The sequence below is a fragment of the Erythrolamprus reginae genome, chromosome 3, assembly GCF_031021105.1.
Source record: "Erythrolamprus reginae isolate rEryReg1 chromosome 3, rEryReg1.hap1, whole genome shotgun sequence".
NCBI classification, from domain to species: Eukaryota; Metazoa; Chordata; class Lepidosauria; order Squamata; family Dipsadidae; genus Erythrolamprus; species Erythrolamprus reginae.
The window spans coordinates 128,646,079-128,672,647 of record NC_091952.1 but is presented as its reverse complement, the minus strand read 5'-3'; the positions used below and the strand labels follow the sequence as shown (position 1 = coordinate 128,672,647).

Sequence of the window (26,569 nt, the reverse complement as noted above, 5' to 3'; positions counted from 1 at the left end):
CAGAACGCTTAGTGCATGTGCACAGGGTAAAAAAACCCAAATGGGGACATCTGGGCGGGTGGGCAAAATTTCCTGTTGCCGTCGCTATCGGGTCTCTGACCACTGGCAGGCATTCCCGAACTGGGAGCATTTCACCCCTGTTCAAAACTCAAACAAAAGTTTAACAAGTCTTCAGCTTGAAGCTACCATACCCTGGGTTTATTCGAAGGATGGCTAGATTCAAAACATGTCTGTGTATCTGCATATTTAGCGATAGAATAGAAAAGGCAGTTTCAATTTTGTGCAGCAAGTCATCTATGCTATACTTAATGAATTTGGGGTTGCACAGAGACTTAAATGCAGCTTCCCTTCCAAAAACTTTCTTAATGGAATCATAATTAAATACCCACTTATAATGACATGCCCACAGTTCCAACAGCATTTAAACATATACACATAATACCAACTTTTTACTGACTATTGTAAACGTAAATTATTGTGTTACAATTCAGATGTTTTACTTTTTTTCTTACAGGTAGAGTCTTTGTCCATGAATGGGCTCATCTCAGATGGGGTGTCTTTGATGAATATAATTATGATGCTCCTTTCTATGTTAATAAGGAAAAGAAAGTGGAGGCAACAAGGTATCGTCCTAGGCTTAAATTAAACTGATAGGCTACAGTGACTAGATTTTAGTACTTCATCACTTTTCTATCTACTTGCCTCTAGATCAGGGATCCAAATATTATCCAAACAATAATTATTGTCCCTCTCCTGGTTTGTTAATTGTATATCCCTTTCAATTATTAAGTTATTAAGACAATAGTTTCTTTTGTATATCCAGTGTGATATCTTTTTCCATATCATGGGCAGTTTTGTTTATAAATAATTAAAAAAAAACTTATTTCAAAATTATCTGGGCTCTTAGTCCATTTGTTTTGCTGTTTCTTCAAAAACACTTTTTAAAAAATAGTTCCTAAAGTTATTTAAAGATTTTCTATGAAATGCACTTAGCAAATGATTAGAAAAGGAAGGATGCAAACTTAATCCACTGTGATTTGAGCAAGATGGCTACCCCCTATTTTCCCAGAATTCCTCCAAGGATTTTCATCTTGGGAGGGCCAGATGTCTGAACCATTGGTGGGTGATTTCTTGTCTATAGAAGAATTTTTGAAGAGTTAGTCTATTCACGGATTTTCATTCCAGCATGGTGGCCAGCTCTGCTTTTCTTGAAGCCATCTTCAGATCTCCATTTCTTCCCTAGAAGTCTCTAGAAGTCCCTCCAATATCAATGTTCAAAATTACCCTTTTTCAAAGTTCAAGCTTGCAAAATATAAACATCTGCTGACTTGGAAGGGAGACTAATAATCACTCAAGCTTTAGGCTAAGCTGGGAACTTGAAAAACATCCTTGGACAAGGCAACAGCAAACCACTTGAGTTCTCTTATGCAGAGAAAAGGAAATGAATGTACCCCGAAAGTTATTAGAAGTCAAGCTCAACATGAAACAAAATTTCATTTTTCATACTGATGCCATAATTTTTCATTTGCAAATTATGTACATTTTTATTATATCATTTAGATGTTCAGCTAGTGTCACCGGTATTTACATATTTCCAACTGGACCAGGACAACACAGAGATTGCGCATTCCTGGAGGGCACTCAGAAGTATGAACCGGGATGTCAATTTGTAGCAGATAAATCCCAAAACACTCCAGTGTCTATGATGTATATGCAAAGTCTGCCTTCTGTAAGTATAATTAATGTAAAGCATTTAAGTCGATCCGATATTTGTCATCCTGATGAATTATTATTTTTATATTTTTAGGTTACTACATTCTGTAATAAAAGCAATCATAATATCGAAGCACCAAATCTCCAAAACAAATTCTGTAACTATAGAAGCACATGGGAAGTAATTATGAATTCCACTGACTTCAAGTCTTCATCTATAATGAATACTTCTCCACCTGAACCCATTTTCACCTTGATGCAAACGCGTGACAGAGTTGTCTGTTTAGTGCTTGATGTCTCTGGAAGCATGGGAGATGTAAGTGTAGCGTTAGAAGATTCTTTTAACAAAAAACTTCAAAATGATTGTTTTATAGGAATGCTGGGTTAGCTCTTAATTAATTACTGATATTTAACCACTTCTAATTAATATACACTTTTTTGTAAATATTAGCATTTTTGAAACTGTAGTAAATTATAGTTGCTTAATTATTATGAAAAAGGGGAAAGTTATCCAAGAGGATAGATATGATCCAAGATGTTATACAGGCCTTAGAAGCAGAGCTTTGTATGACAGAGGGAAGATATCTATGCTGTATCCACGCATCTGATTTGTTATGCCCTCTTCCTGTCCTGATCTACTACCCTAAAAGCCTCAAAGCACACACTTAGTGTCCAGTTGGAAAGGGTTTGTGGTGTAGTGCTGTCCATAAAGCAGTATAGAACATAGAACTTTGCAACCTTTCAATGATTGGTCATTCCCCAAGTGAAAGCTCATCTTCACCAACATCATCCACTATCTGAGAAAACTCCAGTTGGCACATGCAATTCTCTGGGGGTTACTCCATCACTGCATTTTCTTTTTTCTTAATGTACCACTGTCAAACTACACTTTGAAAGGTAACTCTGGGTCAACCTTTGACCACTCGATCATTAAGATAGCAACAAGTTAAGTTTTTTATTCTTTTTGCACCACCATTGCATTTTTTGCTTCTGTTCTGGATAGGGATTTTTGGAGAGTAGAAGTTTAAGAAAGACATTTAGGTGTGGGGAATCAGCATGGAAGTTGAAAACTACCTTACGAAGATTATTTGAGGGCAGGAAGTGAAGAGCTGGCTTCCTTAGGAACAGCAATTACTAAAAAGGGAATTCCCTCTGATATACGTCAGAGAAGTACAGGCAGTCCTCAATTTATAACTAACATTGACTTCAAAATCTCTGTTGTTAAGTGAGACATTTGTTGAGTTTTGCCCCATTTATGACCTTTCTTGCCACTTTCTTGTTAAATGAATCACTGCCAGTAGAAAAGTTAGTAATCCAATTATTAAGTAAATCTGGCTTCTCCATTGACTTTGCTTATCAGAAGGTCACAAAAGTGGATCACATGATCCATGGGATACAGCAAAGGTCATAATATGAGCCAGTTGCCAACGATCTGAATGTTGATCACATGATAAGAGGAGGCTATATAGGTTATAACTCAGAAAAATGGTCATGTCACATTTTTCAGTGCCGTTGTAGTTTTGAAAAGTCACTGAATGAAATGTTGTATGTCAACAACTACCTATGCAAAGGTCAAGTCCCCTCTGCTTTAAGCCAAGGAAGCCATACTCAATTTCATAATTTCATACTTTCTTATCCAGTTAATCACCAGCAGGTGGGGGTTGCCGATCCTGCTGCTCCCGGTGCGCTGCACGCTCAGCTTCAGGTGTCTGCCGTGTGCATATGCATGTCCCAGTGAAATTTTGTTTCTGCACATGCACAGGAAGCAAAATTTGGAAGGAGACACACACACCATATTTACAAAATCAATAAAAATATATTTTAAAAAAACACGAGAGATTTCTGCATATGCACAGAAGCAAAAAATCGCTGAAATCTCGTGTGTGCATGCGTCCCCTCACGGGATTTTGCTTCCTGTGCATGCACAGAAGCAAAATCTCACTGGGACACACGGAGATCCATGCCAGACACCCAAAGCTGCACGCGCAGCTCCAGTTTTACTACAGGTGCGGCGTCCCTTTCCATTCCGGTAGGAACCTGCTACTGATCACCAGTTGACCAATTCATTTTAAAATAGGAAAAAAACACAGGGGAGCCAGAGGAGGCGGTCTGTCCCAAATAGCATAAATGTTTAATTACAGATTTTGAACAAGCAGTTGGAACTTTGAGATCAGGGTTGGATGGAGGCCAGCTGTTTCTGCTTTTAAATCAATTTGGCCAAAAGAAAGGCATTTGAAATGATTGTTCAGGCAATATTGACAACTTTATCCTTCTTCCTCATCTTCCATCCCTTTTTCTTTCTATGCAGTATGATCGCATTGGTCGTCTCAACCAAGCTGCAAAATTGTTCCTCTTACAAATTATTGAAATTGGTTCCTGGGTTGGAATTGTAACATTTCATAGCTCTGCCACCATTACGTCTTACTTGCAACAGATTGACAGTGACGATGTACGGCAGAGTCTTGTGAAATATTTGCCTATTTCAGCTAATGGAGGGACTAATATTTGTGCTGGAGTGCGTCAAGGATTTCAGGTAAAAAAAAAAAGATACTCCCATTACTTGTATTTCTCTCCCCCCCCCCCCCCCCGACATATATTATATAGTGAGCTCGTGCAGGTATTTTAAGACAAACACAAAGCAATTATAACATCCAATCATTTTCAGCCTCATAAAGCTGTGTTGGCAATATTCATAGGTACCAGAGCTTTAATGGATGTCTACCATTAGCAAATGCACAGGTACATTTTAAAATGACAAATCTCATGATCACAGTGTTCTTTTAAGGAGATCTGGTGGCATTTTGATCATTTAAAAAAAATTAAATTGCAGTTATTACATTTATTTTGGGGGTATATCCTGGGCAACATCCAATGGAATTCATGCCCAAATAAGATCCATCATCGCCTATCAGTGGGGAAAATGAGTGGCAAAAGGATGCCATTCTATCCAGTGGGAGCTTTTCTTCCTAATTATTTTAAAAAAACAATTAAAAGTAGAATTGCCATATTTGTTTTTGAGAGAGAGAACTAGCATTGAAATTCTTGTTGACTGGGCTAGCCTGCAGGCCAGTTTCTGACATGATTCATTTTGAAGTACTTCTTACAGTGGAGTTTCAAAAGTTGAAAATAACAGAATGGCGTTTATAACCGCCCCGTGTACTCAATTCATATTTAGTGGTATACTACAGGTAGCCTTCAACTTATGGCCACATTTCTGTTGTAAGTAAGACAATTGTTAAGTGTGTCATGCCCAATTGTACAACTTGTTTGCCATAGTTTTAAGCAAATCACTGGAATTAGGTGAATTATTAGGTTGTTAATTGAATTTGGTTTCCCCCATTGACGTTGATTGTCAGACGCCAGCTGCAAAGACCTCAAATGTATGCTGGTGGCCAAGTGCCTGAATTTTGTTCACTTGACTGTGGGGATGCCATAATGGTTATAAGTGTGATAGGGTTTTTTGGTGCTGTTTTTTGGTGCTTCAAACAGTCACTAAAAATGCTTATACGTTGAGGGCCACCTGTAGAAAGAACTTTTTCTATAAAGAAAAGAAGAGGAACATGCCTTCAAATGCAGATGTTATAAACAATATCCCATAAAGCAGTCTATAAGAAATGGAAGATGAAAATGTGAAGCCATCTCAACCTTAATGTTGATAAATTTGTTTGTTTGTGTGTTTATTTATTTGTTTGTTTGTTTGTTTATTTATTTATTTGACTTCTTTGCCGCCCAATCCCGAAGGACCTAGCTTAAGATGACCTCATTAATCATGACATAAAATGTATGCCATGTGTTAGAATAACAGCCCCCAATCTTTGGTGGCACCAGGGACTGTTCTGTGGAATGAGGTTTTTCTGCAGATGGGAGAAATGATCCAGTGCTGGTCAAGGGACTGGGAGCTAGAAAGTACAGGAATGATTATAATATTGTAGGAAGATTCATCAAGGGATGTGGTAGGAGTATTTGTAGTTTCAAAATTATGTTACTTTTTTTCAAGGTGTATTTCACACGAATCTAGGATCTTAGTGTTGCTCTGCTTGGAACAGATTAATGGAGATGGGACTGAAGGAAAGAGAAAACAAAATAAAGAAACAGAATAACAAAATAGGAAAAAGTTTTCCTTAATCTGCTTGGTGATGTATTGAATATGGCAGGTTGGAGTTTTTTGCAATGATACTAGTTCTGCAATAGTGGCATCCATGGCAACAGGCTGCATGTGTGTGTTTGTCAATATTATACATGTTATATATTGTCTTGGTTCTAAGGCCAATTGAACAGGTAGAGGAAAAACAGTGAAAGATAACAATTAATACCACATTATTCCACTGAGATTTATAATATCATTTCTCCTTCTTTTGTACTGTCTCTCTCACAGGGGTGGGTTCCTACTGGTGTGGTCTGGTGCACCGCTCCGGTAGTGGCCCGCTGATTGTGCAATTTTGTCGTGACGGCTCCAGTCTGTCTTTGCTGCTGCGTGCGCAGCAGCATCTTTCCCCCCCTAATTTTCTGCAATTTTTGTTTCTCTGTGCATGCACAAAAGGAAAATTATCCCTCTGCACATGCACAAAAGCAAAATTGCGCTGGGATGCACGAGAGCACAAAACGTTGCAATGCGCATGCAGTGCACCGGGAGGAAACGGTAAGAGGAACCCACCCGTGCTCTGTCTCCTCTATATCTGACTTTATAAGAACATAGGAAGGACCTAGTCTGGCTTTTATTACATACTATAGGTAATTATTCCTAAGGAATACAGTACTACTTTATGGTAGTTGGGGAAATGTGCTGCAATTTTTATTACAAATTATTTATATAATTATTCTATGAATTTTATTCAACTTCTTCATTTTAAAGAGCATTCTGTGAGTTTTGTACTGCATTTCCTGGTCTGCTAATATTTTATTTTATTTATTTTTTAATACAGGTGATTAGATCAAGAGATGGAAGTACCGAAGGGGGTGAAATTGTGCTCTTGACAGATGGAGAAGACAGCGGAATGCGATCTTGCTTTACTGAAATTGAAAGGAGTGGATCAATAATTCACACCATTGCTTTGGGTCCAAATGCTGCAGACGAGCTAAAAAACCTCTCAATCATGACAGGTAAAGTAAACTACCGGTATATACTTTGAACAGCTTCCAGTGTTATGCAATAACAAATGGTGATTCAGAAAATGTGATCTTCATAGTCACAAGGGAATAGTCATCTTACTCAAACCATGATTGGTGCCTTCTAAAAGACGCTCAGTTCACATTTTCTTTTTGGAAATTGCTTGTTGACTGCTTTCCTGCTATTGGGAACCTTTGGATAGATGGCTTTATAACACTGTATGAATTTCCTTCAATCTTCAGTTAAAAAAAATATTTAATTATAATTTTAATGGTTTATTTTTTTTATTTTGGAATAAACAATAAAAGTTACAAATAGACTAAAAGTCCATATAACTTTGAAGTAAGATTTTGAAATTAGAGATAAGAATATTCAATGGGGAAATGCTTTTGTTTTGAATTCTATTTGCAAAAAGAACCCAACCATCATGGGCTGAGACTTGGAAGATTGGATATTAGAGGAAACCATTATTACACTTAAAAGAGGAGAAAATTTGACATTAATTTAGAATGATTTTTTTTGTAATATTGGACATATTGAAGAATATTTTTTATTTGCCTCTATGTATAGACACTGTTCCAAAGATATGAAAGAGGAACAAGTTTTAACTGACAAGATTGAGACTGAATTGAAAAGGGATTAAAAATGACAGACCGCAAGAATGATATTGAAAAAGATATTCCACTGGACACAAAAAAAACCAGTTGATGTCTTAATAATTAAAATGGAGAAATTACAAACCAAGAGAATGACCTGGATAATTTTCCTATATTGGATTTACAAAAGAGGCTTGTTAAAGCCTTGAACAATTTTGTAAGAAGGGATAAAAACTAAAAAGAAATCAAGCACTAGAACCATGATGGTGAAACTATGGCACACATTGTCTGCCAGAGGTGGCATGCAGAACTGTCTCTGTAAGCATGCACACCATCACCAGCTGCTCTTCTGGTTTCTGGGGCATGCATGCACACCATCCAGCTGGTCTTTGCACATGCTGGAGCATCAGAAATCCAAAGACCAGCTGGCTGGTATGCATGTACACTGGGCAGCTCTTCTTTAGGTTTCCAGGGCTCTGGTGCATATGTCTGCACATATTCCAGTTTGGGCACTCAGTGCCGACAAAGTTCACCATCATGCACGTAGAACACGATTTGAAGATCAGATCAAGACTTAGAATTGAAAGGAAGGAATATAAAGTTTATTTATTTGAACAAGGTAAGAAGCGATATGTTTTTATTTCTAGTAATTCCCTAGTGAACTTTTCTGATCAAGACTGAATGAGAAATCTTCAAGGATTTGTTTATAAATAAAAGATTGAATAGAGGAAGGAGGGATTATTTGTTGTATTTTAAGAGGCAGCAATACATTACTAAAATTGTTTCTATTTTTGATGAAGGGGGAGGTAATTTCTTCATATATACTGGTATATCCTTTTTATTTATTATAGCCTTAATTTTTGCTTTCTGTTTTTCCATTTTGCACTTTCTTTTTTTTTCTTTTCATTCTTTTATTTGTTTTAGTTTGTGTTAGTTTTTATTTTTTTTATTGCAACTATTAATAAAGTTCTTTTTTTCTTACAAAAATGGGATGATCTGCAAATAACAATTGGATTGTTGTTGGTCCTGCATTGCTGAACCTAATGTAAATATTTATTATTTATTTATTAATTGGACTTTTATGCCGCCCTTCTCCAAGGACTCGGGGCGGCTTACAACATATAAATATTGATCCAGCATTAGGCACAATGCAAATATTTTAGTAAATCCCATTGATTATCTCAATCTTAATTTAGGTGGATTACAATTTGCTGCATTTGATAAGTTGGATCCCAATGGCCTCATGGATGTTTTCAGTGGAATTTCATCAGAAAGTGGAAATATTTATCATCAGGCAATTCAGGTATTTGAAAGCTATTTATTTATTTTTAAATGCATATATGACTCTCAACAACACTGGATGATTAGTAGCTAGTAGGATTTATACTTTCTCAAACCTCAAGTTCCTTTGAATGCTTTGCAAATGGAAGCTACCGTATTTCTATCAGTCTGTTGATGGCTAATTTGTCAAATGTGCCATGCTTCTAAAAATTATCTTGCATACTTACACTTGGCTTGATCTTAAACATTTACATATTCCCAGTTGAATTTGTGATTTAATTTCTCTGTGTCTTGTGAAATTAAAGACATTTTATCATGTCTAGTGATTGCCAATTAACATTCATTGATGCTTTCTGACAATCTTTTTCATGGTGATTTTCATAGACTTTATATTGTCTGTTGTAAATTACTCCTGTTTTTCATGTTTGGCTACTAATTGTTGGATTTGTTTAGGATGATTTGGGATTCTTTTGTTAGTTTTTAGGCTAACAAAACCATGATATTTAGCATGTTCTTGGAAATTGTTCTGTCCCAGCGACGAGCCCCCCCCCCCCCGGGAAGTAGGCACACACACACTGATTTTTCAAGATTTAAGCATTTAATTCTACAATTTTTATGAGCAGTGAAGTTTGTTTTAAAAGTTTAGAAAATCAGGAAATAACTCGGTGCCAGCTGCTAATTAGCATTCCCACAACAGCCAGCATCCAAGCAGAAACCAAATCAAACAGACTCATTTCTTTGATCGCACAGATCTCATTCACAGACTTACTCTGAGTTGGCAGAAAGCCCGGAGATAATTAGTCCAACTTGCCAGTTTGTAATTCATCATTGAAACAATAATATCCAAGAGAGAAATCTGAACAAACAGCTGTTCAGATTTCTTTCTATCTATCTATCTATCTATCTATCTATCTATCTATCTATCTATCTATCTATCTATCTATTTGATTTTAATGCCGCCATTCTCCTTAGACTCAGGGCGGCTTACAAAATGTTAGCAATAGCACTTTTTAATAGAGACAGCATATTGTCCCCACAATCTGGATCCTCATTTTACCCACCTCGGAAAAATGGAAGGCTGAGTCAACCTTGAGCCGGTGATGAGATTTGAACCGCTGACCTACAGATCTACAGTCAGCTTCAGTGGCTTGCAGTATAGCACTCTACCTGCTGCGCCACCCCGGCAGTAACCTTCCCCTGCTATGCACACTGTTAAGGAAAAATGATCAGAGTTACCCCCGAGTTATCAGGAACATGCTTTTTAGGAATGTGGGATTGCAGTAGAGATCCCGTAAATGATGAGTAATGATCCACTCACAAACAGATTAGTTAAAGAGTATAAAATAGTTTGCTTTTAGATAAATAGCACAGTCCAATTAAACAGTCAAAGTCATTCACATTTAGCCAGTCAATATCAAGAAGTACTATAATCTTACTAGCCTGGCTTTAACTTAAATATCAAACAAAGTTTACAGCTAACAAACACTTCAATACTTCCACAGAATAATAGAGTTTCACATAGAACTCCTTATAAGACACACAGTCAATCACAAATGAATCAGCATTTCAGAGCACTTCAGCCTCCAACTACAATATCTGGCTTCCTCTTATGGCAAACTTAAAACACCATAGCTAATCATAATACAGCAGTACATTTAAAGTTAAATTACTCAAATGTATACATAAGAACATAAGAAGAGCCATGCTGAATCAGGCCAAAACTCATCGAGTCCAGCATTCTGTGTCACACAGTGGCCCACCAATTGTTCATGGGGATCTTGAGCAGAAAGAGAAGGCAAGACCCTCTCTTTCCCTTGACCCCCAACAAGTGGTACTCAGGGGAATCCTGCCTTCCTCAACCAACATAGAGGAAGCACTTGGACATCCGTTTCAATAGCCATCTATATGTTTGGCATCCATGAATCTATCTAATCCTGCCTTGAAGCTATCAAGGCTGACAGCTGTCACAACCTCTTCTGGAAGTGAATTCCATAAACCAACAACCCTCTGGGTGAAGAAATATTTTCCTTGATTTGTCCTCACTTTCTAACCTATGAGCTTTAGGGAGTGCCCCTTGTCCTAGTATTGTGTGATAGAGAAAAGATTTTTTCTCTATCCACCTTTTCTATCCCATGCATGATTTTATACACTTTGATCAAGTCATTCCTTAAATTCCGTCTTTCAAGGCTGAAGAGACCAAGGCGTTGTAACCTGGTATCATAAGGGAGGTGCTCCATTTCCTTTATCATTCTTGTTGCCCTGTTTTGCACCTTTTCCAGTTCCATTATATCCTTCTTAAGGTGCGGTGTCCAGAACTGTACACAGTACTCCAAGTGTGGTCTCACCATCGATTTGTACAGAGTCAATACAATGCTTGCTGATCTATTTTCGATTCCCTTCCTAATCATGCCAAGCATGGAATTTGCTTTTTTTACTGCTGCTGCGCACTAGGTTGACACAAACATAGATTGATGGCTTGTTTATATATTAATAACCTAACCATATGGACTTAGTCCTAACACACACCAAGCCACACCCACAGAACTGGCAGTAATTTTTTTTGAATCCCACCAAAAGCATTATGCTTATTGTTGTATGTATGTGAATGCAGGTATTTGTGCACTGCTGTATGTCAGTTGTTTCTACAGATAGTCCTCGAGTTATGACCACAATTTAACCCCAAATTTATGTTACTAAATAAGACAGTTGTAAACTGAATTTTGTTTCATTTTACAATCTTTCTTGCTATAGTTGTTATGAATCACTAAAGTTTAAGTTACTAACATGTTTGCTACATGAACCTTGCTTCCCCATTAACTTCACTTGTCAGGTCACAAAAACTAATCATATCACCCTAGGACACTGCAACTGTCATAAATATGAACTTGCTGCAAGTATCTGAATTTTGATACATGACCATGGGGATTCTGCAACAGTTATAAGGGTCATGAGTCCCTTTTTTCAATGCTGTTGTAATATCAAGCAGTCACTAAACCAAGTATTGTAAGTCGAGGACTGTAGACCATAATTTATTGTCGTAATAAAAATATTTAATTACCTATAAAAATTACAAAGATTGATTATAGAAATCCAGATAGATAGATATTATTTGTTCTAATATCTGGGAAAGATCGTGCTGTCAAGTGTTTGTTGCACTAGAAATATGCAACAATATCAGCATTTATTCTTTAACTTTTTATAGGTTTGTACTCCATGTTTTTAACTATGAATTTTAACTTAGATGAGATATGCCCAAAGTAATTAAATACAATTGATTACAATCACAGTATTTTCTTGCTGTATTATAATTTCCTCTTCTTTTTACTTGTAGCTTGAAAGTAAAAGTCAGAGTGTTAATGCCGGCAACTTTCTTAATGGTATTGTGTCCATCGATCACACTGTAGGAAATGACACTTTTTTTGTAATTACATGGAGTGAAACCTATTCTAAACCTGGAATTCTTCTGACGGATCCAAAAGGGAAAACATATAATCCTAATGATTTTATAGTTGACAATACCAACCTCAAAACTGCTCGACTTAAGATTAATGGGACTGCCGAGGTAAATATTTCAGCTTTCTTTCAACCAAGGAAGTTGCATTATCATTAAAGTTATCATTTTAACATTATTTTCAGCCCATAGGTACCTATTTCATAGGTGCAAGTGGTATACTAATAAAGTTTGGAATACCTTAAGCTAAATTAGTACAATTAGTTTATCTGCTGAGGTACCTATAAGACTGGTAGATGAGACACAGAAATAACGAAGACTCTAAAAGGAGTAGCCTGATGTTTCAGTTTTGTCTCGATGCAACAGTTAGCTGGTGCCATTAATTTGCCTATTCATTCCATTTTGGTAGGTGGGAGAAGTCATACTGGACTGGCAACATATTTCCACTGTAACATAAAACTTTAATTGTATTTAACTATGTTCATTGGAATTTTGGGATACTGCAATTACAGTACATGGAAGTTATTGGGTTGGTGAAGTTTTACTTAAAGGGACTTATAATATGGTCATACTTGGGCATCCCCATGATGGCATTTCATTAATCACAGTGTTCTGGCAAAAGCCTGCTCTCCTATAGACAGTGTTCAAATGATACATTGATATTGTTAATTGCAAGCAGTTCACCATAGTTAAATATTTCACACATACATTCTTCCATGTGAGACAATCATGAAATTATGGTACCTTACTTCATATGAAAGCCAATATGTGTACAACTATGTGCAAAAATGCTAAGGAATGATTTGTACAAAGCGTAGAACTAAAATGGAAGATTTTACAAGTGATCACGAATGAGCTTCTGTTGTCCAATTCCTTAAAATTCCTACATATACAAATGCCTATTTATTCTTAAGAAATCAACACTGCATTAAAATTGCCCAAACAATGCTGAGTGAATATTTAATAATATTTTACTTCCAAATCTTGATCTGCAGACCGGGGATTGGAGTTATACACTTTATAATACACATTCAACGGCTCAGATGCTATCAATCACAGTAACATCTCGAGCGGCATCTCTAACGGAACCTCCAGTAACTGTGAAGTCGTACTTAAGCAGTGATACAAATACTTTCCCCAATCCAATAATTATTTATGCAGAAGTCAGTCAAGATCTTTTGCCAGTGATTGGTGCGACTGTTACAGCCACAATTGAATCAAATTCTGCAAGTGAGAATTTAGAGCTTTTGGACACAGGTTCTGGTAAGTGTACTCGGAAGAATGTTGTATTATATATTTTTCAGGCGACCTCTCTACATAATATTCCAGAAGTAGTAACTTACTCACGTGGCCTCAGATAATTGTCCTACTACTGTTACTCTAATAGCCTGTCAAACTGGTGGCCCATGGACCAGATACAGCTTGCACAGGCCATGCCAACCTGGCTCTACAAAGGAAAAAAATGTCACAATAAAATCTGTCCTGCGATGCAATTGGGTTTGACACCTATGCTCTAAGTTCATAAATAGTGCTAATGATGGTAGCCTTCTAAATCACAAATACATATTTGTCCACTTTTATTGAGCTCCTGGAACCATTGCAGCTGCTTGCCTGGAGGGAAAATCAATTGTGTTGGATTAGATATGGAAAGCATATTGTGGCCAATGTCCTTTTGCTCTGCTCTCTTTCTTTTATATATTTTTTTATTTTTCTCTATATGAAAAACCTACACAGTATCATCTATACCTTAATATGTAACTACTATCGCTTAAGAACAGTAATACAAAAACCTAAGTTACATTCCAATTTTAATTTTATTATTCAATCTATCTCAATCTATCTCCACTCCCCTCTTTCTATCTCAGGTGGCTCTAATACCTACTTTCTTATAGCTTCTCTCCCCTTTCCTACAACCCTCTCCTCCTCCCCCCTCCTTCTCTCCCTCCCCTTCTACTCTTTCTCCTTTCTTCACCTTCCTACCTTCTTACATCCTCTCTCCCCTTTTTTACTAGCATCTCCTCTTCCTTCCTTCTTGCTTCTCTACATCCCTTTCTGCTCACTCTCCTTTCTCTCTTTCTTTCCTACTTCCTCATACACCCTCTAAATTCTTCCCTGAGTGGATAATTCTAATTACAAAACCTTTTAAAATTAGTTCTCTCCCCACTGAAAACATACATAGCCTATCATATACTTTAATACAGCTTAAGAATCTACTAAATATAATCATTAATACTTCTTAATTTCATATCTATTACTTTCGGTATATGTCATTAATCTCACGCTACCTCCTTTATCTAATTTTGTCATCTGGATTACACCAATTGTTTCAATTTTCAATTAAGTTTTAAGGCTATTGCTTACTTGCTCTACTAGTTGTTCTCTCTTGCTTAATAAACCTAAGCCTTGTGCTTCATTCATTTCCATATTTCCTTAGTCATCGTTTGTTTTTCTTAACCCCTATTTTCACATAACTAAATGCCCCTAAAAATTCCACATTTACTTATTATCAAAAATGAAGTGTCAATTCATATTTTATATTTTATATCTTATATCTGACTGATATCCTTTACAATACAAGGAAAAGCAGATATCATTCAAATTCCAAAACTCAAACACATTGACTTCTTTCATTCATTATCCATCATACTATGTCTTCCCTCTAATGTTACAAATATATCATTTTAAATTTATTTCAAAAATCCAATTTATAGAAGTCTATAATATAATTATATTTTCCCAGAGCTATCACTTAATTGTATAGTTAATTGCTTTTAAATAAATTATATTAGCTTTAAATTAAGTTAAAAAAACTTATTCATTAACAGTATCAATATTAATTGTCATCATCAACTATATTTTCAAATAGATATTAATAATTCAAAATCCCAAATTTCTCAAAATTCATTATGTAAAAAAAGAAATCATTATAAGATAATCAAATAATAATTAAATAATCAAATAATCATAATCAAATATATTCACAAATGTGCTAAATTCTATGTATAAAATATTCATCCATTTTCTTGAAGCTTCCATTCTACTAGAAACAGACATTCAAAATAAAATTAATGGGAGAAATAACAACCTCAAATCTACTAATGATACAAATTTAATGCCTAGAAACAAGAAAGACCTAAGCAATCTCTTGTTGAACATGAAAGAAGACAGTACAAAAAATGCTCAATATTATGCTTACAAGCTAAGTCAATCCAGTAGTACATCTAGGCAAAGATGACTTCTAATTATTGTGATCGGAAGGCTTCGAGTCTGACATCTTAGCAGATAGCTGTTGCTATAAAAGACAGATAGTGTCCAGGTTCAGCTATAATTAACTGTAAATTGACATGACTTTGCCACAAAGTCAATTGTCTCAACTCTTAGCCTTCTAGAACCATGACGCCTATCCTATGCCATGTATGACACAGGTGGCATGCAGAGCCCTCTCGGTGGGCAAGCCAGTTGTTGGCCCAGCCCAGCTCTACCGTGCATGTGCGCATGCATCACACCAGCCAGCTGGTCTTTGTATCTTTGCTGCGCATGCACAAGGACAGGGTGCATATGGGGGTTGCACGCACATTGCATGGGTGGGGCGCAGGGGCACTCACATTGCATTTGGGGGCCTTGTGCAGTGCCCCCACACCCCATTTTTGCTTCCAGGTTGGTGCAGGAGGCCTTCCAGGCCCAAAATGGGACACAGAGGGGCTTGTGCAGCCTGCCCTCTTGCCCCATTTTGGGTTCCAGATTGGTGCAGGGGGCATGGAAGGACTTCTGCAAAAACCTGAAAGCCAAAAATGGGGGGGGCAGGGCGCATGTGGGGGTCACATGTGCAGGCGTGGGGGAGCACAGAGTTTACATACACACATGTGTGGTGGAGGGAATGTGGGGGGGTGTCATATGCACATTGCATAATGGGTGCATGTGTGTGGAGGCACACATGCTTTTGGTACACGATGACAAAAACGTTAGCCATCATTGTTCTAGAAAAAATGGGCTTTATTCTTTTGGGAGTATTGTAGGCAGATGTCTGGGAGAAACTGAAGGAGAATTGAAACAATTCTATTTATAACATTCCATCATTATTTTGTTTGATATAAAGATTAGCATGCAATTATTAGAAATATTTAACACTCAACACTCAGCCCAGAAAAGTCAGCCTAGAGAATCAGGAGTATTTTTGGTACTTATGGTATTCCAAGTCCTTGGAACTCTTTCATTATTCATTGATTTCAGTAGAAAAGTACAGAGATTTGAGCAAACCAAGGAACAAAAATTTACTCTATTGAAACTTAAGATATTTGTTTCTTACCATAGCATTACTAATTAATTACTAATTAATTATTAATTAATTGGCATAACATTGCTTTTTAGAGCTAGTCTTCTGAAAATATACATTATTTTAGGTATCTACACTTAACAAAACTATGAGTATACATGCCTATTAGTTGAAGTTTGGAATGTATCTCTCATGATGAGTGAATACAGACATGTTATATACAAAAAAAATCATGCATGGCATATACCATCTGGATGATATCTCTCTTACAGAAATTACAATCTGATAAATCTTTAGCTATTAAGATCATTGGAGGCATTCTTATATGGCTCACAACAGTAATCAAAATTAGCCCATTATCCCTCAGATTTAGGAATCAATAAACTATGGTCCCTTCTGCCTCAGGAGATCTATGCCAATATCACTGTTGTGTAGAATCTAATATCCAAGAATTATAGAATTGGAAAAAAATTATGGAGCCATTTTGACCAACTTCAAACTTATAACAGCTTTTTTTTTTTACCCTTAAACTATTTACTGTCAACCTCGCCCCATTCTTAGGAGATCTTTAAGGGGCCTGCATTATCTGACACTCTAGTTTCTTCACCAAACCCCCAAAACCTTATCCTTAAACTATCTACTGTCAACCTCACCCTGTTCCTAAGAGATCTTTAAGGGACATGCATAAGCGCACCAATGTGCCTACCATCCCTGTCCTAATGTTTCCTTTTATTTGTATCCATTTCATGTATTCATGTTTATGTTTATACTTATATCTGTTATCTAATACTGATGAAACAAACAAACAAACAAACAAACAATGACATTTACTTTGATGAAAACAGGGATAGATACAACTTAGTTTTGGTGTCTTTTCTACATTATCCTGGATGTTAATTTTTAATATTTTTGTTTCAAGGTGCAGATATTATCAAGAACGATGGAATCTACTCAAGATACTTCACATCATTCAAAGAGGATGGTAGATACAGCATAAAGGTGCATGTCCAAGGGAGAGGTGGGACCAGCCGACAAACTCGCCAAAGGAATCACGCTCTATATGTCCCAGGCTATATAGAGAATGGTAAAAACTATGAAAGAACAGCATTGTAGTATAACTGAATGATTAATTACATGCCATCAAGTTGTTTTAGGCTCCTAGTAGCCACATATCTTTCCCCCATCATAATTTATCATGAAGACCTAACTTAATCTTTCAATTTTTCCATCACCACAATAACCGAGTCCATCGACTTTGGTCCTGATCATCTTCTTCTCTTTACTTCTACATTTTCCAGTATTAAAGCCTCCTTTAGAAAGCTAGTTCATTGCATAATGAGTCTGAAGTAGGATAATTTGAGTGTGGTCATTTGAGAACTCTTGAGTTGATTTGTTTGATCCTTTTGTATTCTCCAATATCAAAGTTCAAATACTCTTCCTATCTTCCTCCTTCAAAGTCCAACTTTTACTTCTGTAGAATATTACAGGGAATATCATGGCTTCCATGATTCTTTTTTAAAATATAAATTTATTATTGATTATTTATAAAGTATTATAATATTATTAAAATAAATATATTATAAAATATGATACTTAATAGTAGAAACTAACATAGACTAAACTTAGAGAAAAAAATAGAGCAGAAAGAATAAAAACTGCCGGAAAGAAGAAAAAGAAAGAGAAGAAAGAATGTAATACAGTATATGTATAAAGAAGTTAATTTCAAGCTTCGTCACAATAAGTTTAGATAAATTTAGTAATTCTTCACTAAATAATGTTACAAATAGCTTCATTTTAAATCCCTTACCTTATCTGTAAACAAATCCATAAAACATCAATTTTACAGCCGGTGTTAGTAAAAATTGCACAAAGGGTTTTCATATTTTGCAAGAAAAAAGTATTTAATTGTAATGAAATAAACTAATTTTTCATTCCTTTCTTTTATTTCCAACAATCTTAATATTTAATTCAATCAAATATACTCCTGAGATTTTATTTGTCTTCAATTCTTCTTAATCCCATCACACAGTTTTTCTTCAAGATGAAGAAAAATTTCTAGGTCATTCTCTTCGTTTGTATTGCATTTTCCTTTTAATTTTTAAAACTTCAAGTTTCTTTCTCTAGTTTCTTTTGTGCTTTCAGTACTTTCTCTGTCTTGTCAGATAATATTTGTTCCGCATCTGTCATTCCTTCATTAACATCTTTTGGATATACAGTGATCCCCCGCTCGTTGCGAGGGTTCCGTTCCAGGACCCCCCGCAACGAGCGGGTTTTCGCGAAGTAGCGCTGCAGAAGTAAAAACACCATCTGCACATGTGCAGATGGTGTTTTTACTTCTGCAGCGCTAGCGAGGAGCCGAAGATTGGGGGCGGTGCGGCTGTTTTAAAACGTCGCCGCCGGCATGGGGGGCTTGCCAGCACCCCCCGGACCTCCAACCCGGGTTTGGGGGGCTGCTAGGAAGCCCCCCATGCCGGCGGCGACGTTTTAAAACAGCCGCGCCGCCCCCAATCTTCGGCTCCTCGCTAGCGGGCAGGCAGGCGGCGGACAAGCCGTTCGCTGGCGCCGCTCGCATCCGCTTCCCAGCTGAGTCCTGAAGCGAATTCGCTTCAGGACTCAGGTGGAAAGCGGCGAGAATGAACGGCGTGGGCGCGGGACGCGCGAGCGGGTGGCGGACAAGCCGTTCGCTAGCGCCGCTCGCTCCGCTTTCCAGCTGAGTCCTGAAGCGAATTCGCTTCAGGACTCAGGTGGGAAGCGGCGAGAATGAACGGCGTGGGCGGGCAAAGGGCGGGCGGCAGCGAGGAGTTTGCGTGGGCGGTGGGGAAACTCCTTGCTGATGCCCGCCGCTCGCCCTCCTGCCAGCAAGAGGGGGAAGACCCAGGGAAGCCGCCCAGCAGCTGATCTGCCGGGCACCATCTACGCATGCGTGCCCATAGAAAAAAAGGGCACGCATGCGCAGATGGTGTTTTGACTTCCGGGTTCAAAAATCGCAAATTACCCTGTTCGCAATGGTCGGGGACGCAATAACCGGGGGATCACTGTACTCTATTAACAGAAGCAGACATCCTTACTGACTGTTGATATTGTAGTTACAAATTCTGGCTCCATTCTTCCAAGATGTCCTTTCATGTTTTTAATATTATAACATTGTGTAATATTGTGCAACTCTCAGTATTAGCCAACATGAAGAGCAGGCTTCCATTTCTAATATAGTGATTTTAAAAGCTACATTAAGCTTAATTTTATCACACCAGAGAAAGCCAAAATTCCAAGGAATGCCATCCTAATTTTAATATCTTATTTCTTAGCAGCACCCACTCCTTCATCCATACCAAACAGTGGGCTTTAAGTACAATTTAATGCAATTCCAATCTTCTCCTTCCTTTGTAATTTGGATGATTTTATATTTAAGCCTTGGCAAGGTGGAAGTTTAATAATAAAAACCTGCCATTGCTGACAGGGCCGCCATTAGGAATTTTGGGGCCCCATACAGCTTAAGTGTCTGCCCCCCCCCCGCCATTTTAAAACTACTGCCACCCAAATCCCGTGCCATGCCACCATGGCCACACACCCTTGGCAAGCCCTCCCCTTAGCCCTCTGAGGTCAAACACAGCCCTGATGTGGCCCTCAATGAAATTGAGTTTGACACCCCTGGCCTAGAGGCTAAATCCTATGACCAAGGGCTAAGAGAACGAGTATGTTTAGCTCAACAAATAGAAAACTGAGGGGGAATATAATAGTAGTTTCCCAATCCTTAAAGGGCTGCCACAGAGCAGATGGCATCTATTTATTCTCCATGCCACCTGAAGGTAGTACAAGAAGCAATGGGCGGAACCTCACCAAGAAGAAATGCAATCTGGAAATAAGGAAAAACTTGGGACTGGGCGGCATATAAATAAATAAACAAACAAACAAACAAATAAATAAATAAATAAATAAATCCCTTCTTTTTTATTAAAAGAAATTAATAATTTAAAAAAACCAAAATCCATTACTATTAAAACTAAAACAACCAGCAAAACTATTAATAAAAACAAGTGAGGGCTGGTTTTTTTCTCTATTATTATTTAAGTGCTTTTACCATATGCTTTAAATCAAGAATCACTTCTCTCTCTGTTTCTCTCTCTTTCCTGTCATTCTCTGCCTCAATCATTTTCTCATTTCTCTTTTTTCTCCCCTTTTTTCTATCATTTCTCTCTCTCTCTTCCTTCCATTCTTCTCTCTCCCTCTTCCTCTCTCTCACTCTCTTCCTTCCTCTCTCATCTCTCTCTCTTTCTTTTTTTCTCTCTCTCTTTCTCTATCTTGCTTTCTTCCTCTCTCACACTCTCTTCCTTCCTCTCTCATCTCTTTCTTTCTCTCTCTCTCTCTCTCTTTCTCTATCTTGCTTTCTTCCTCTCTCTCACTCTCTTCCTTCCTCTCTCATCTCTTTCTTTCTCTCTCTTTCTCTATCTTGCTTTCTTCCTCTCTCTCACTCTCTTCCTTCCTCTCTCATCTCTCTCTCTTTCTTTCTCTCTTTCTCTATCTCTCCCCCTCTTGCTCTCTCTCTTTTTCTCACTTCCCCTCTCTTGTTTTCTTTCTCTCTCTCTCTTGCTTTCTCTCTCTCACTCTTTCTCTCTTTTCTTTCTCTCACTTCTCTCACTCTTTCTCTCTCTTGTACTCTCTCTCTTGCTATCTTTTTCTCTCCCCCCTCTTTCTCTCTCTCTCTCTTTCTCACTTTCTCTCTATCTTGTTCTGTCGCTCTCACTCTCTCTTGTTCTCCAGAGGCTGGCGAAAATGATTTTCAATGTCCCCACCCCTCTTTTCTTACTTTGAATGTTCTGGGCAGACTGGCAGGGGGATGGGGAGAGCGCGTGCCGGCCCGCACGCCTGACATTGAAAATCGCCTTCGCCGGCCCCCGCTGTGAGAACGCCTGCCCCGTGTCTCTTGCAGCGGAGGAGAAAGAGAGGCAGCTTGGGCGGGCAGGGGGCAGCAGCAGTAGCCAGGGGTGCGAGGGGGCTAGAGGTAGGGGGGCGGGGGCGGGGGCGGCTTCGTGCATGCCCTTGGAAAAGAGTGCATGAGGGAGCATTTTGGGGGGCGCTGGTGCAGACCTGTGCAGCCTACATGGAACGGTGCTGGGCACAATGACTGCTGAGGGTGCCAGGAGGCCGCCACACGGTGGCGGGCCAAAACTGCCCCCCCATTTTTCAATTTGGCCGGGCCCCTGACACCAGTACCAGTAGTACCAGCCTATCGGGGCCCTGATTGCTGAAATGGTACAACCATTGTCACAATAGATATTCTCTGAAAGAAAAACATCGTTTTAGGTGGCAAATTCATTTTTTTCTTAATTTCTCCCATCGCCATCTTAATTTAATTTTCTGTCTTAACATATTGTAATTATTCTGAAATAACTTACAATTTATATTAATTATAATAGCACCCAAGTACAGTGGTACTTCTGCTTAAAAACCTAATTTGTTCCCTGACCAGGTTCTTAGGTAGAAAAGTTTGTAAGTAGAAGCAATTTTGTAAGTAGAAGTTTGTAAGTAGAAGCAATTTTGCTTTTTGTAAAAGCAAATAATGTGTGCAAACCCATTAGGAAAGAAATAAAAGCTCAGAATTTGGGTGGGAGGAGGAGGAGGAGGAGGAGGACAGTCACTGCCGAAGGAAGAAGATATGGTGAGGAGGTTCAAAAAAATCCAAAACTTTAAGGCTTAAAAAAAAAGAGGGATTCTCAGGTGGCAAGGAGGAGCACGCACCTCCTATACACCTGACGCAAGGCTGCCTCCCATACACTGTGACAGAGAGCGAAACCCAGGTGGGCGAAAGGGGGGAACCTCCCACTCCTTTGACCGAAAGGCAGCTGCTGCTGCTGCTGCTACCTGCTTAATTTATATCCTTCTCTTTTAATCATCATTCCATCAATTATTTCATCTTACTTTATGTCTCCATTTAATACTTCAAAAGCTAAGTTTAATACTTCAAATGCTAACAATAATGACAAAGGGCATCCTTGACTTTTCCTTTTCTGTATTTCACAAGGTTTTGCTAATTTTCCACTTATAATTATTTGTGCTTGTTGCAAAGTTTAAATCAATTCTATCCAATTACCGTATTTTTTTGGAGGATAAGATGCACTTTTTTGCCCCCCAAAAGAGGGTGGAAATGTCAGTGCATCTTATACACCGAATACAGCCATTTTTTGCCTCCCGACGTCCTGCCCCTGCATCCCATTTTTGCAAAAAATAGGTCTGTTTTTCATAAAAATGGGATGCACAGTTTGGGAAGCCTGCAGAGTGTTCCTAGGGGGTGGGGGAAGGCAAAAAATGGGGCATTTTGCCTTCCCACACCTCCTAGGAATGCTCTGCAGATTTCCCAAACCTTCTCCATGCCCCATTTTTGCAAAATGGGTCTTTTTTTGCAAAAATGGGGGTGGTTTTGCCTTCTAACTACCCCACCTAGCATGACTGGAGGAAGAATTCTGGGAGTTGAAGTCCACTAGTTTTAAAGCTGGCAAGTTTGAAGTTTGTAAAAAGTGTACATGGTTGTAAAAACTATTCTGCCACACTGGTATTTTATTAAATAACATACTATTACACCATTTGGTTCAGAATACTGTTTTACTCCTCTAAAATCTAGATGCGTCTTGTACTCTGAAAAATATGGTAATCAAATTCTCACCAAACTCCATATCTTCCAAAAACAGGAAAGTCCAGGCATCATAGGCCTTTTCTGCATTTGAAAAGTTCAAAGAAGCCTTTTCCAGCATTATTTTCTTTTAAGTACAGTATTCCAAAATGTCCAATACATTCTAATACTGTATTATCTTTTGGGTAAAAGCTCAAACTGATATTCATTAAAAATATAATAAATAACTATAACTATAGTTATCTGTATATCTATATCTATATATCTCAATGTCTAATAAATAATGTATCTCAGAGTCCCTGATGAGTAAATAGGCATGATTATGTATATCTATTTATATTTTCAACAATACATAAATGATTTGCCATTCTTCTTTTTAGACAATTCAAATAAGCATCAGAATAATGAGAAAGTTTGGAGTTTCTGCTGAAAGTCTTTCTTTCTTTCTTTCTTTCTTTCTCTCTCTCTCTCTCTCTCTCTCTCTCTCTCTCTCTCTCCCTCTCCCTCTCCCTCTCCCTCTCCCTCTCTCTCTCTCTCTCTTTCTTCAACAGGTGAAATAAAAATGAATGCACCAAGACCAGAATCTAGTGACAATGATACACAACCCAGCCTTGGAAAATTCAGCAGAATTGCTTCAGGAGGTACTTTTGTAATGTCAGGAGTGACTCCTGGAAGTTCTTCAGATGTCTTTCCACCATCTCGAATCACTGATCTTGAAGCAAAACTCAATGATGAGGATTATTTCCTTTTGTCATGGACTGCTCCTGGAAATGACTATGATACAGGAAAAGGTAATATTTTATTTCCTATGTTAGGCAGAAAAAAATCATGCTAAAGGAGGAATAAAATGCTATTTGTTACTAGCTCCAAAATTTACCATAAATCTTTATAGAATTTTCCTTACAGGATAAAATTGGGTGAATACAATCTAATTTATCACATTGGCTGCTTTCACTTTAAATGAGATGCAGTTGGATTAAAATATACCCCAGAACCCCAGAACTGTTTGTTTGTTGCAAAGATTTCATTGACAAAGATATCAGTTCCCAAGTATTGTGGAGAATTTTTCTTAATGTCTCCTTGAATATTTTTCTCTTTTCTTTTTTCTTTTTTGCAGCTGAAAAGTATGAAATAAAAATGAGTGAAGATCCTGTGGAATTAAGAGATACTTTTCAAAATGCTACTTCCTTGAACACGTCTGATCTGAAACCCGATGATGTTGGGATTAAACAGTCGTTTCAGTATAAGATGGAAAACTTCACAAAAGAAAATGGCACTGCAATTTACTTTGCCATTCGTGCCAGTGATGGCAGCAAAAATGTTGGGGAAGTATCTAATATAGCAAGAGCAGTTGTACTTCTTCCTCCATTCTACCCTACTCCTTCCATACCTACCAATCCTTCTAGCTCTGCTCCACCTACACCAACCAATTCTTCTAGCTCTGCTCCACCTACACAAACCAATCCTTATACCTCAAACACCACTTCTAGTTTGGAAGCTCCCAATAATGAAGCCCATGGTGTGATAAATATGGTGACTGTAATTGTTATCATAGTATGCATTGCTTTAATTATAATTTGTGCTTGTATATGTATAACAATTTGTGTTTTACATAAGCAAAAAAAGGTAAATCCTGAAACTATAATGTAAGAAGAAATAAGAACAAAACTATAGAATGGAAGGACAAATAAATACAACCTATGATGGTTACTTCTAACAACCTGTGTTTGTGTATTTAGATGACCAGTTAATATTCTCTCTCATAGACATAGATTTCTGAGGTATCATTGATTTTAACTTCTAAAAGTTGAAAGGAAATTTAATCACTATCTTCAGCTCCAGAGTAGAGGTGAGTCAAAATAAAATAAAACAAATTAGAAATACTTTTCAGCCTCATATTTTAAATTTTACAAGCCACCTGGAATCATCAATGTGTGAGTTGGGTGGATATATAAATTTGTTTAATAAATACAGAAATAGTTTTCCCCATGTTTTTATCAAGCAAATTTGAATTTGCAAGGCAAATACTTCATTTATATACTCCGCCTTTTACCCTTAGTGTAAATATAACATAAAACCAATTTGAATTTAGCAACCTTAAAGGCAGCGTTATTAATTTCATCTATACTAATTCATGAGAATAAGTTCTATGTTAGGCTTAGATTATAATGATATTACCATAATGGAGTTTGATTCAGTTTTACACTGAAGTATTTTTTTCTGAGATGAGAAAGATTAAATTAAATTAAATCAAGTTTCTGCAGGCAGACTTTAGATGAGTTGAACATGTTGAATGGCTAAAGTAACAACTTTTTAGGAATTATGATTTTTATACTAAGAAATCTGGAAGCATCAAAAGTGAGGGATTTGTTGTTGCCCTATGTCAGCTCCAGCATGCACATACACACTGACCAGCTGATTTTCAGCCTTCTGGAAGATTGGGGGAGGCTCCAGAGGCTTTCCTGAAGCCTGGAGAGGGCAAAAAACAGCCCAACAAGCTTGCTGGAAGTCTGGAGGCTTCAATGAGGCCTGCGTGCATGCATTGGGGGGGGGCAGCACATGAGCATTGCATTATGGGTGTGGGCACATGTGCTCACACTATTGCACATGCAAGCGCCCTTTTGGCACCCGAGCAAAAAAAGGTTCGACAGCACTGTACTATGCTTTAACTACAGTGGAACATAACTACAGTGGAAGATGGCTTAGCAATTCTGATACCTATCAACAGGGACCATATTGCTTCTCCTAAATATTGGTAAATAAGTATCAAGACTCATGTCAAAGCAATCTTTTTAACAAACATGTTTGGTAGGGAGAGATTTAGAAGACTCATATGAGATAAAAATAAATCATTGTTCCATTTGAACTGTTATGGATGGATGACGTAGTAGCAATTTGTATAACTGCTGTTGATTGGCTAATTTAGCGGTGGGAGAAATGAACTCCCATTAGTGGCTTGTAGGCTTCAGGGAAGCCCTTAAAAGTGGCTTTCCTGCAGCCTGCTGGCTGTCTGCATTAGTTCTAGCTAATAGACAATAAAGGTGCTGAACTGTTCCTGTGTCTCTCCTCTTCATTTGCGTGTGAATCTAATGAACAATTTTACTTACTTTCATTTGTTTATTCAATGTATTCAGTCTCTGTTCCATGAATCTGGGTAGGTAACCACGGTTAAAAACAAAAAGAGAAAATCATTAAATAATAGATAGAGTGGCCAAGTTAGAAAACCAACTAACTCATCAGTCAACATTTGTTCCAGTCTTTCTGAAGTTTAATAAAGAATAAATTTAACTGATTCTCAAACTTGGTTACCATTGTGTGCAATTGCTATACTGTATTAATAGCCTTTGGTGTATTTGTAAAAAGGTCTATTGGACTGTTTTGTTTTTGCAGGTCTAATTCAAAATTGTGGTCAACCTGAAAATGGATGGGACTTTTATTAAAGTCCCATCCATTTTCAGGTTGACCACAATTCAGGTTGATCACAATTCAGGTTGACCACAATAATGTACTTATGGCTACCATC

At 37.7% G+C, this 26,569-nt stretch overlaps 1 protein-coding gene across 1 annotated transcript in view; it reads left to right on the top strand.

The window, feature by feature from the left end:
- The window catches only part of CLCA4 (chloride channel accessory 4), a 39,366-nt gene extending 14,603 nt beyond the window's left edge, over positions 1-24,763 (top strand). Inside the window, exons 5-15 of the mRNA XM_070749034.1 lie at positions 515-623; positions 1,561-1,729; positions 1,808-2,029; positions 4,022-4,246; positions 6,636-6,813; positions 8,613-8,719; positions 12,029-12,259; positions 13,144-13,411; positions 17,341-17,505; positions 23,598-23,837; positions 24,164-24,763. Coding sequence (XP_070605135.1) covers positions 515-623; positions 1,561-1,729; positions 1,808-2,029; positions 4,022-4,246; positions 6,636-6,813; positions 8,613-8,719; positions 12,029-12,259; positions 13,144-13,411; positions 17,341-17,505; positions 23,598-23,837; positions 24,164-24,696 — 2,447 coding nt within the window. The 3' untranslated portion in view covers positions 24,697-24,763. The remainder of the gene's footprint in view (positions 1-514; positions 624-1,560; positions 1,730-1,807; positions 2,030-4,021; positions 4,247-6,635; positions 6,814-8,612; positions 8,720-12,028; positions 12,260-13,143; positions 13,412-17,340; positions 17,506-23,597; positions 23,838-24,163) is intronic.
- Positions 24,764-26,569: the final 1,806 nt, after the last annotated feature.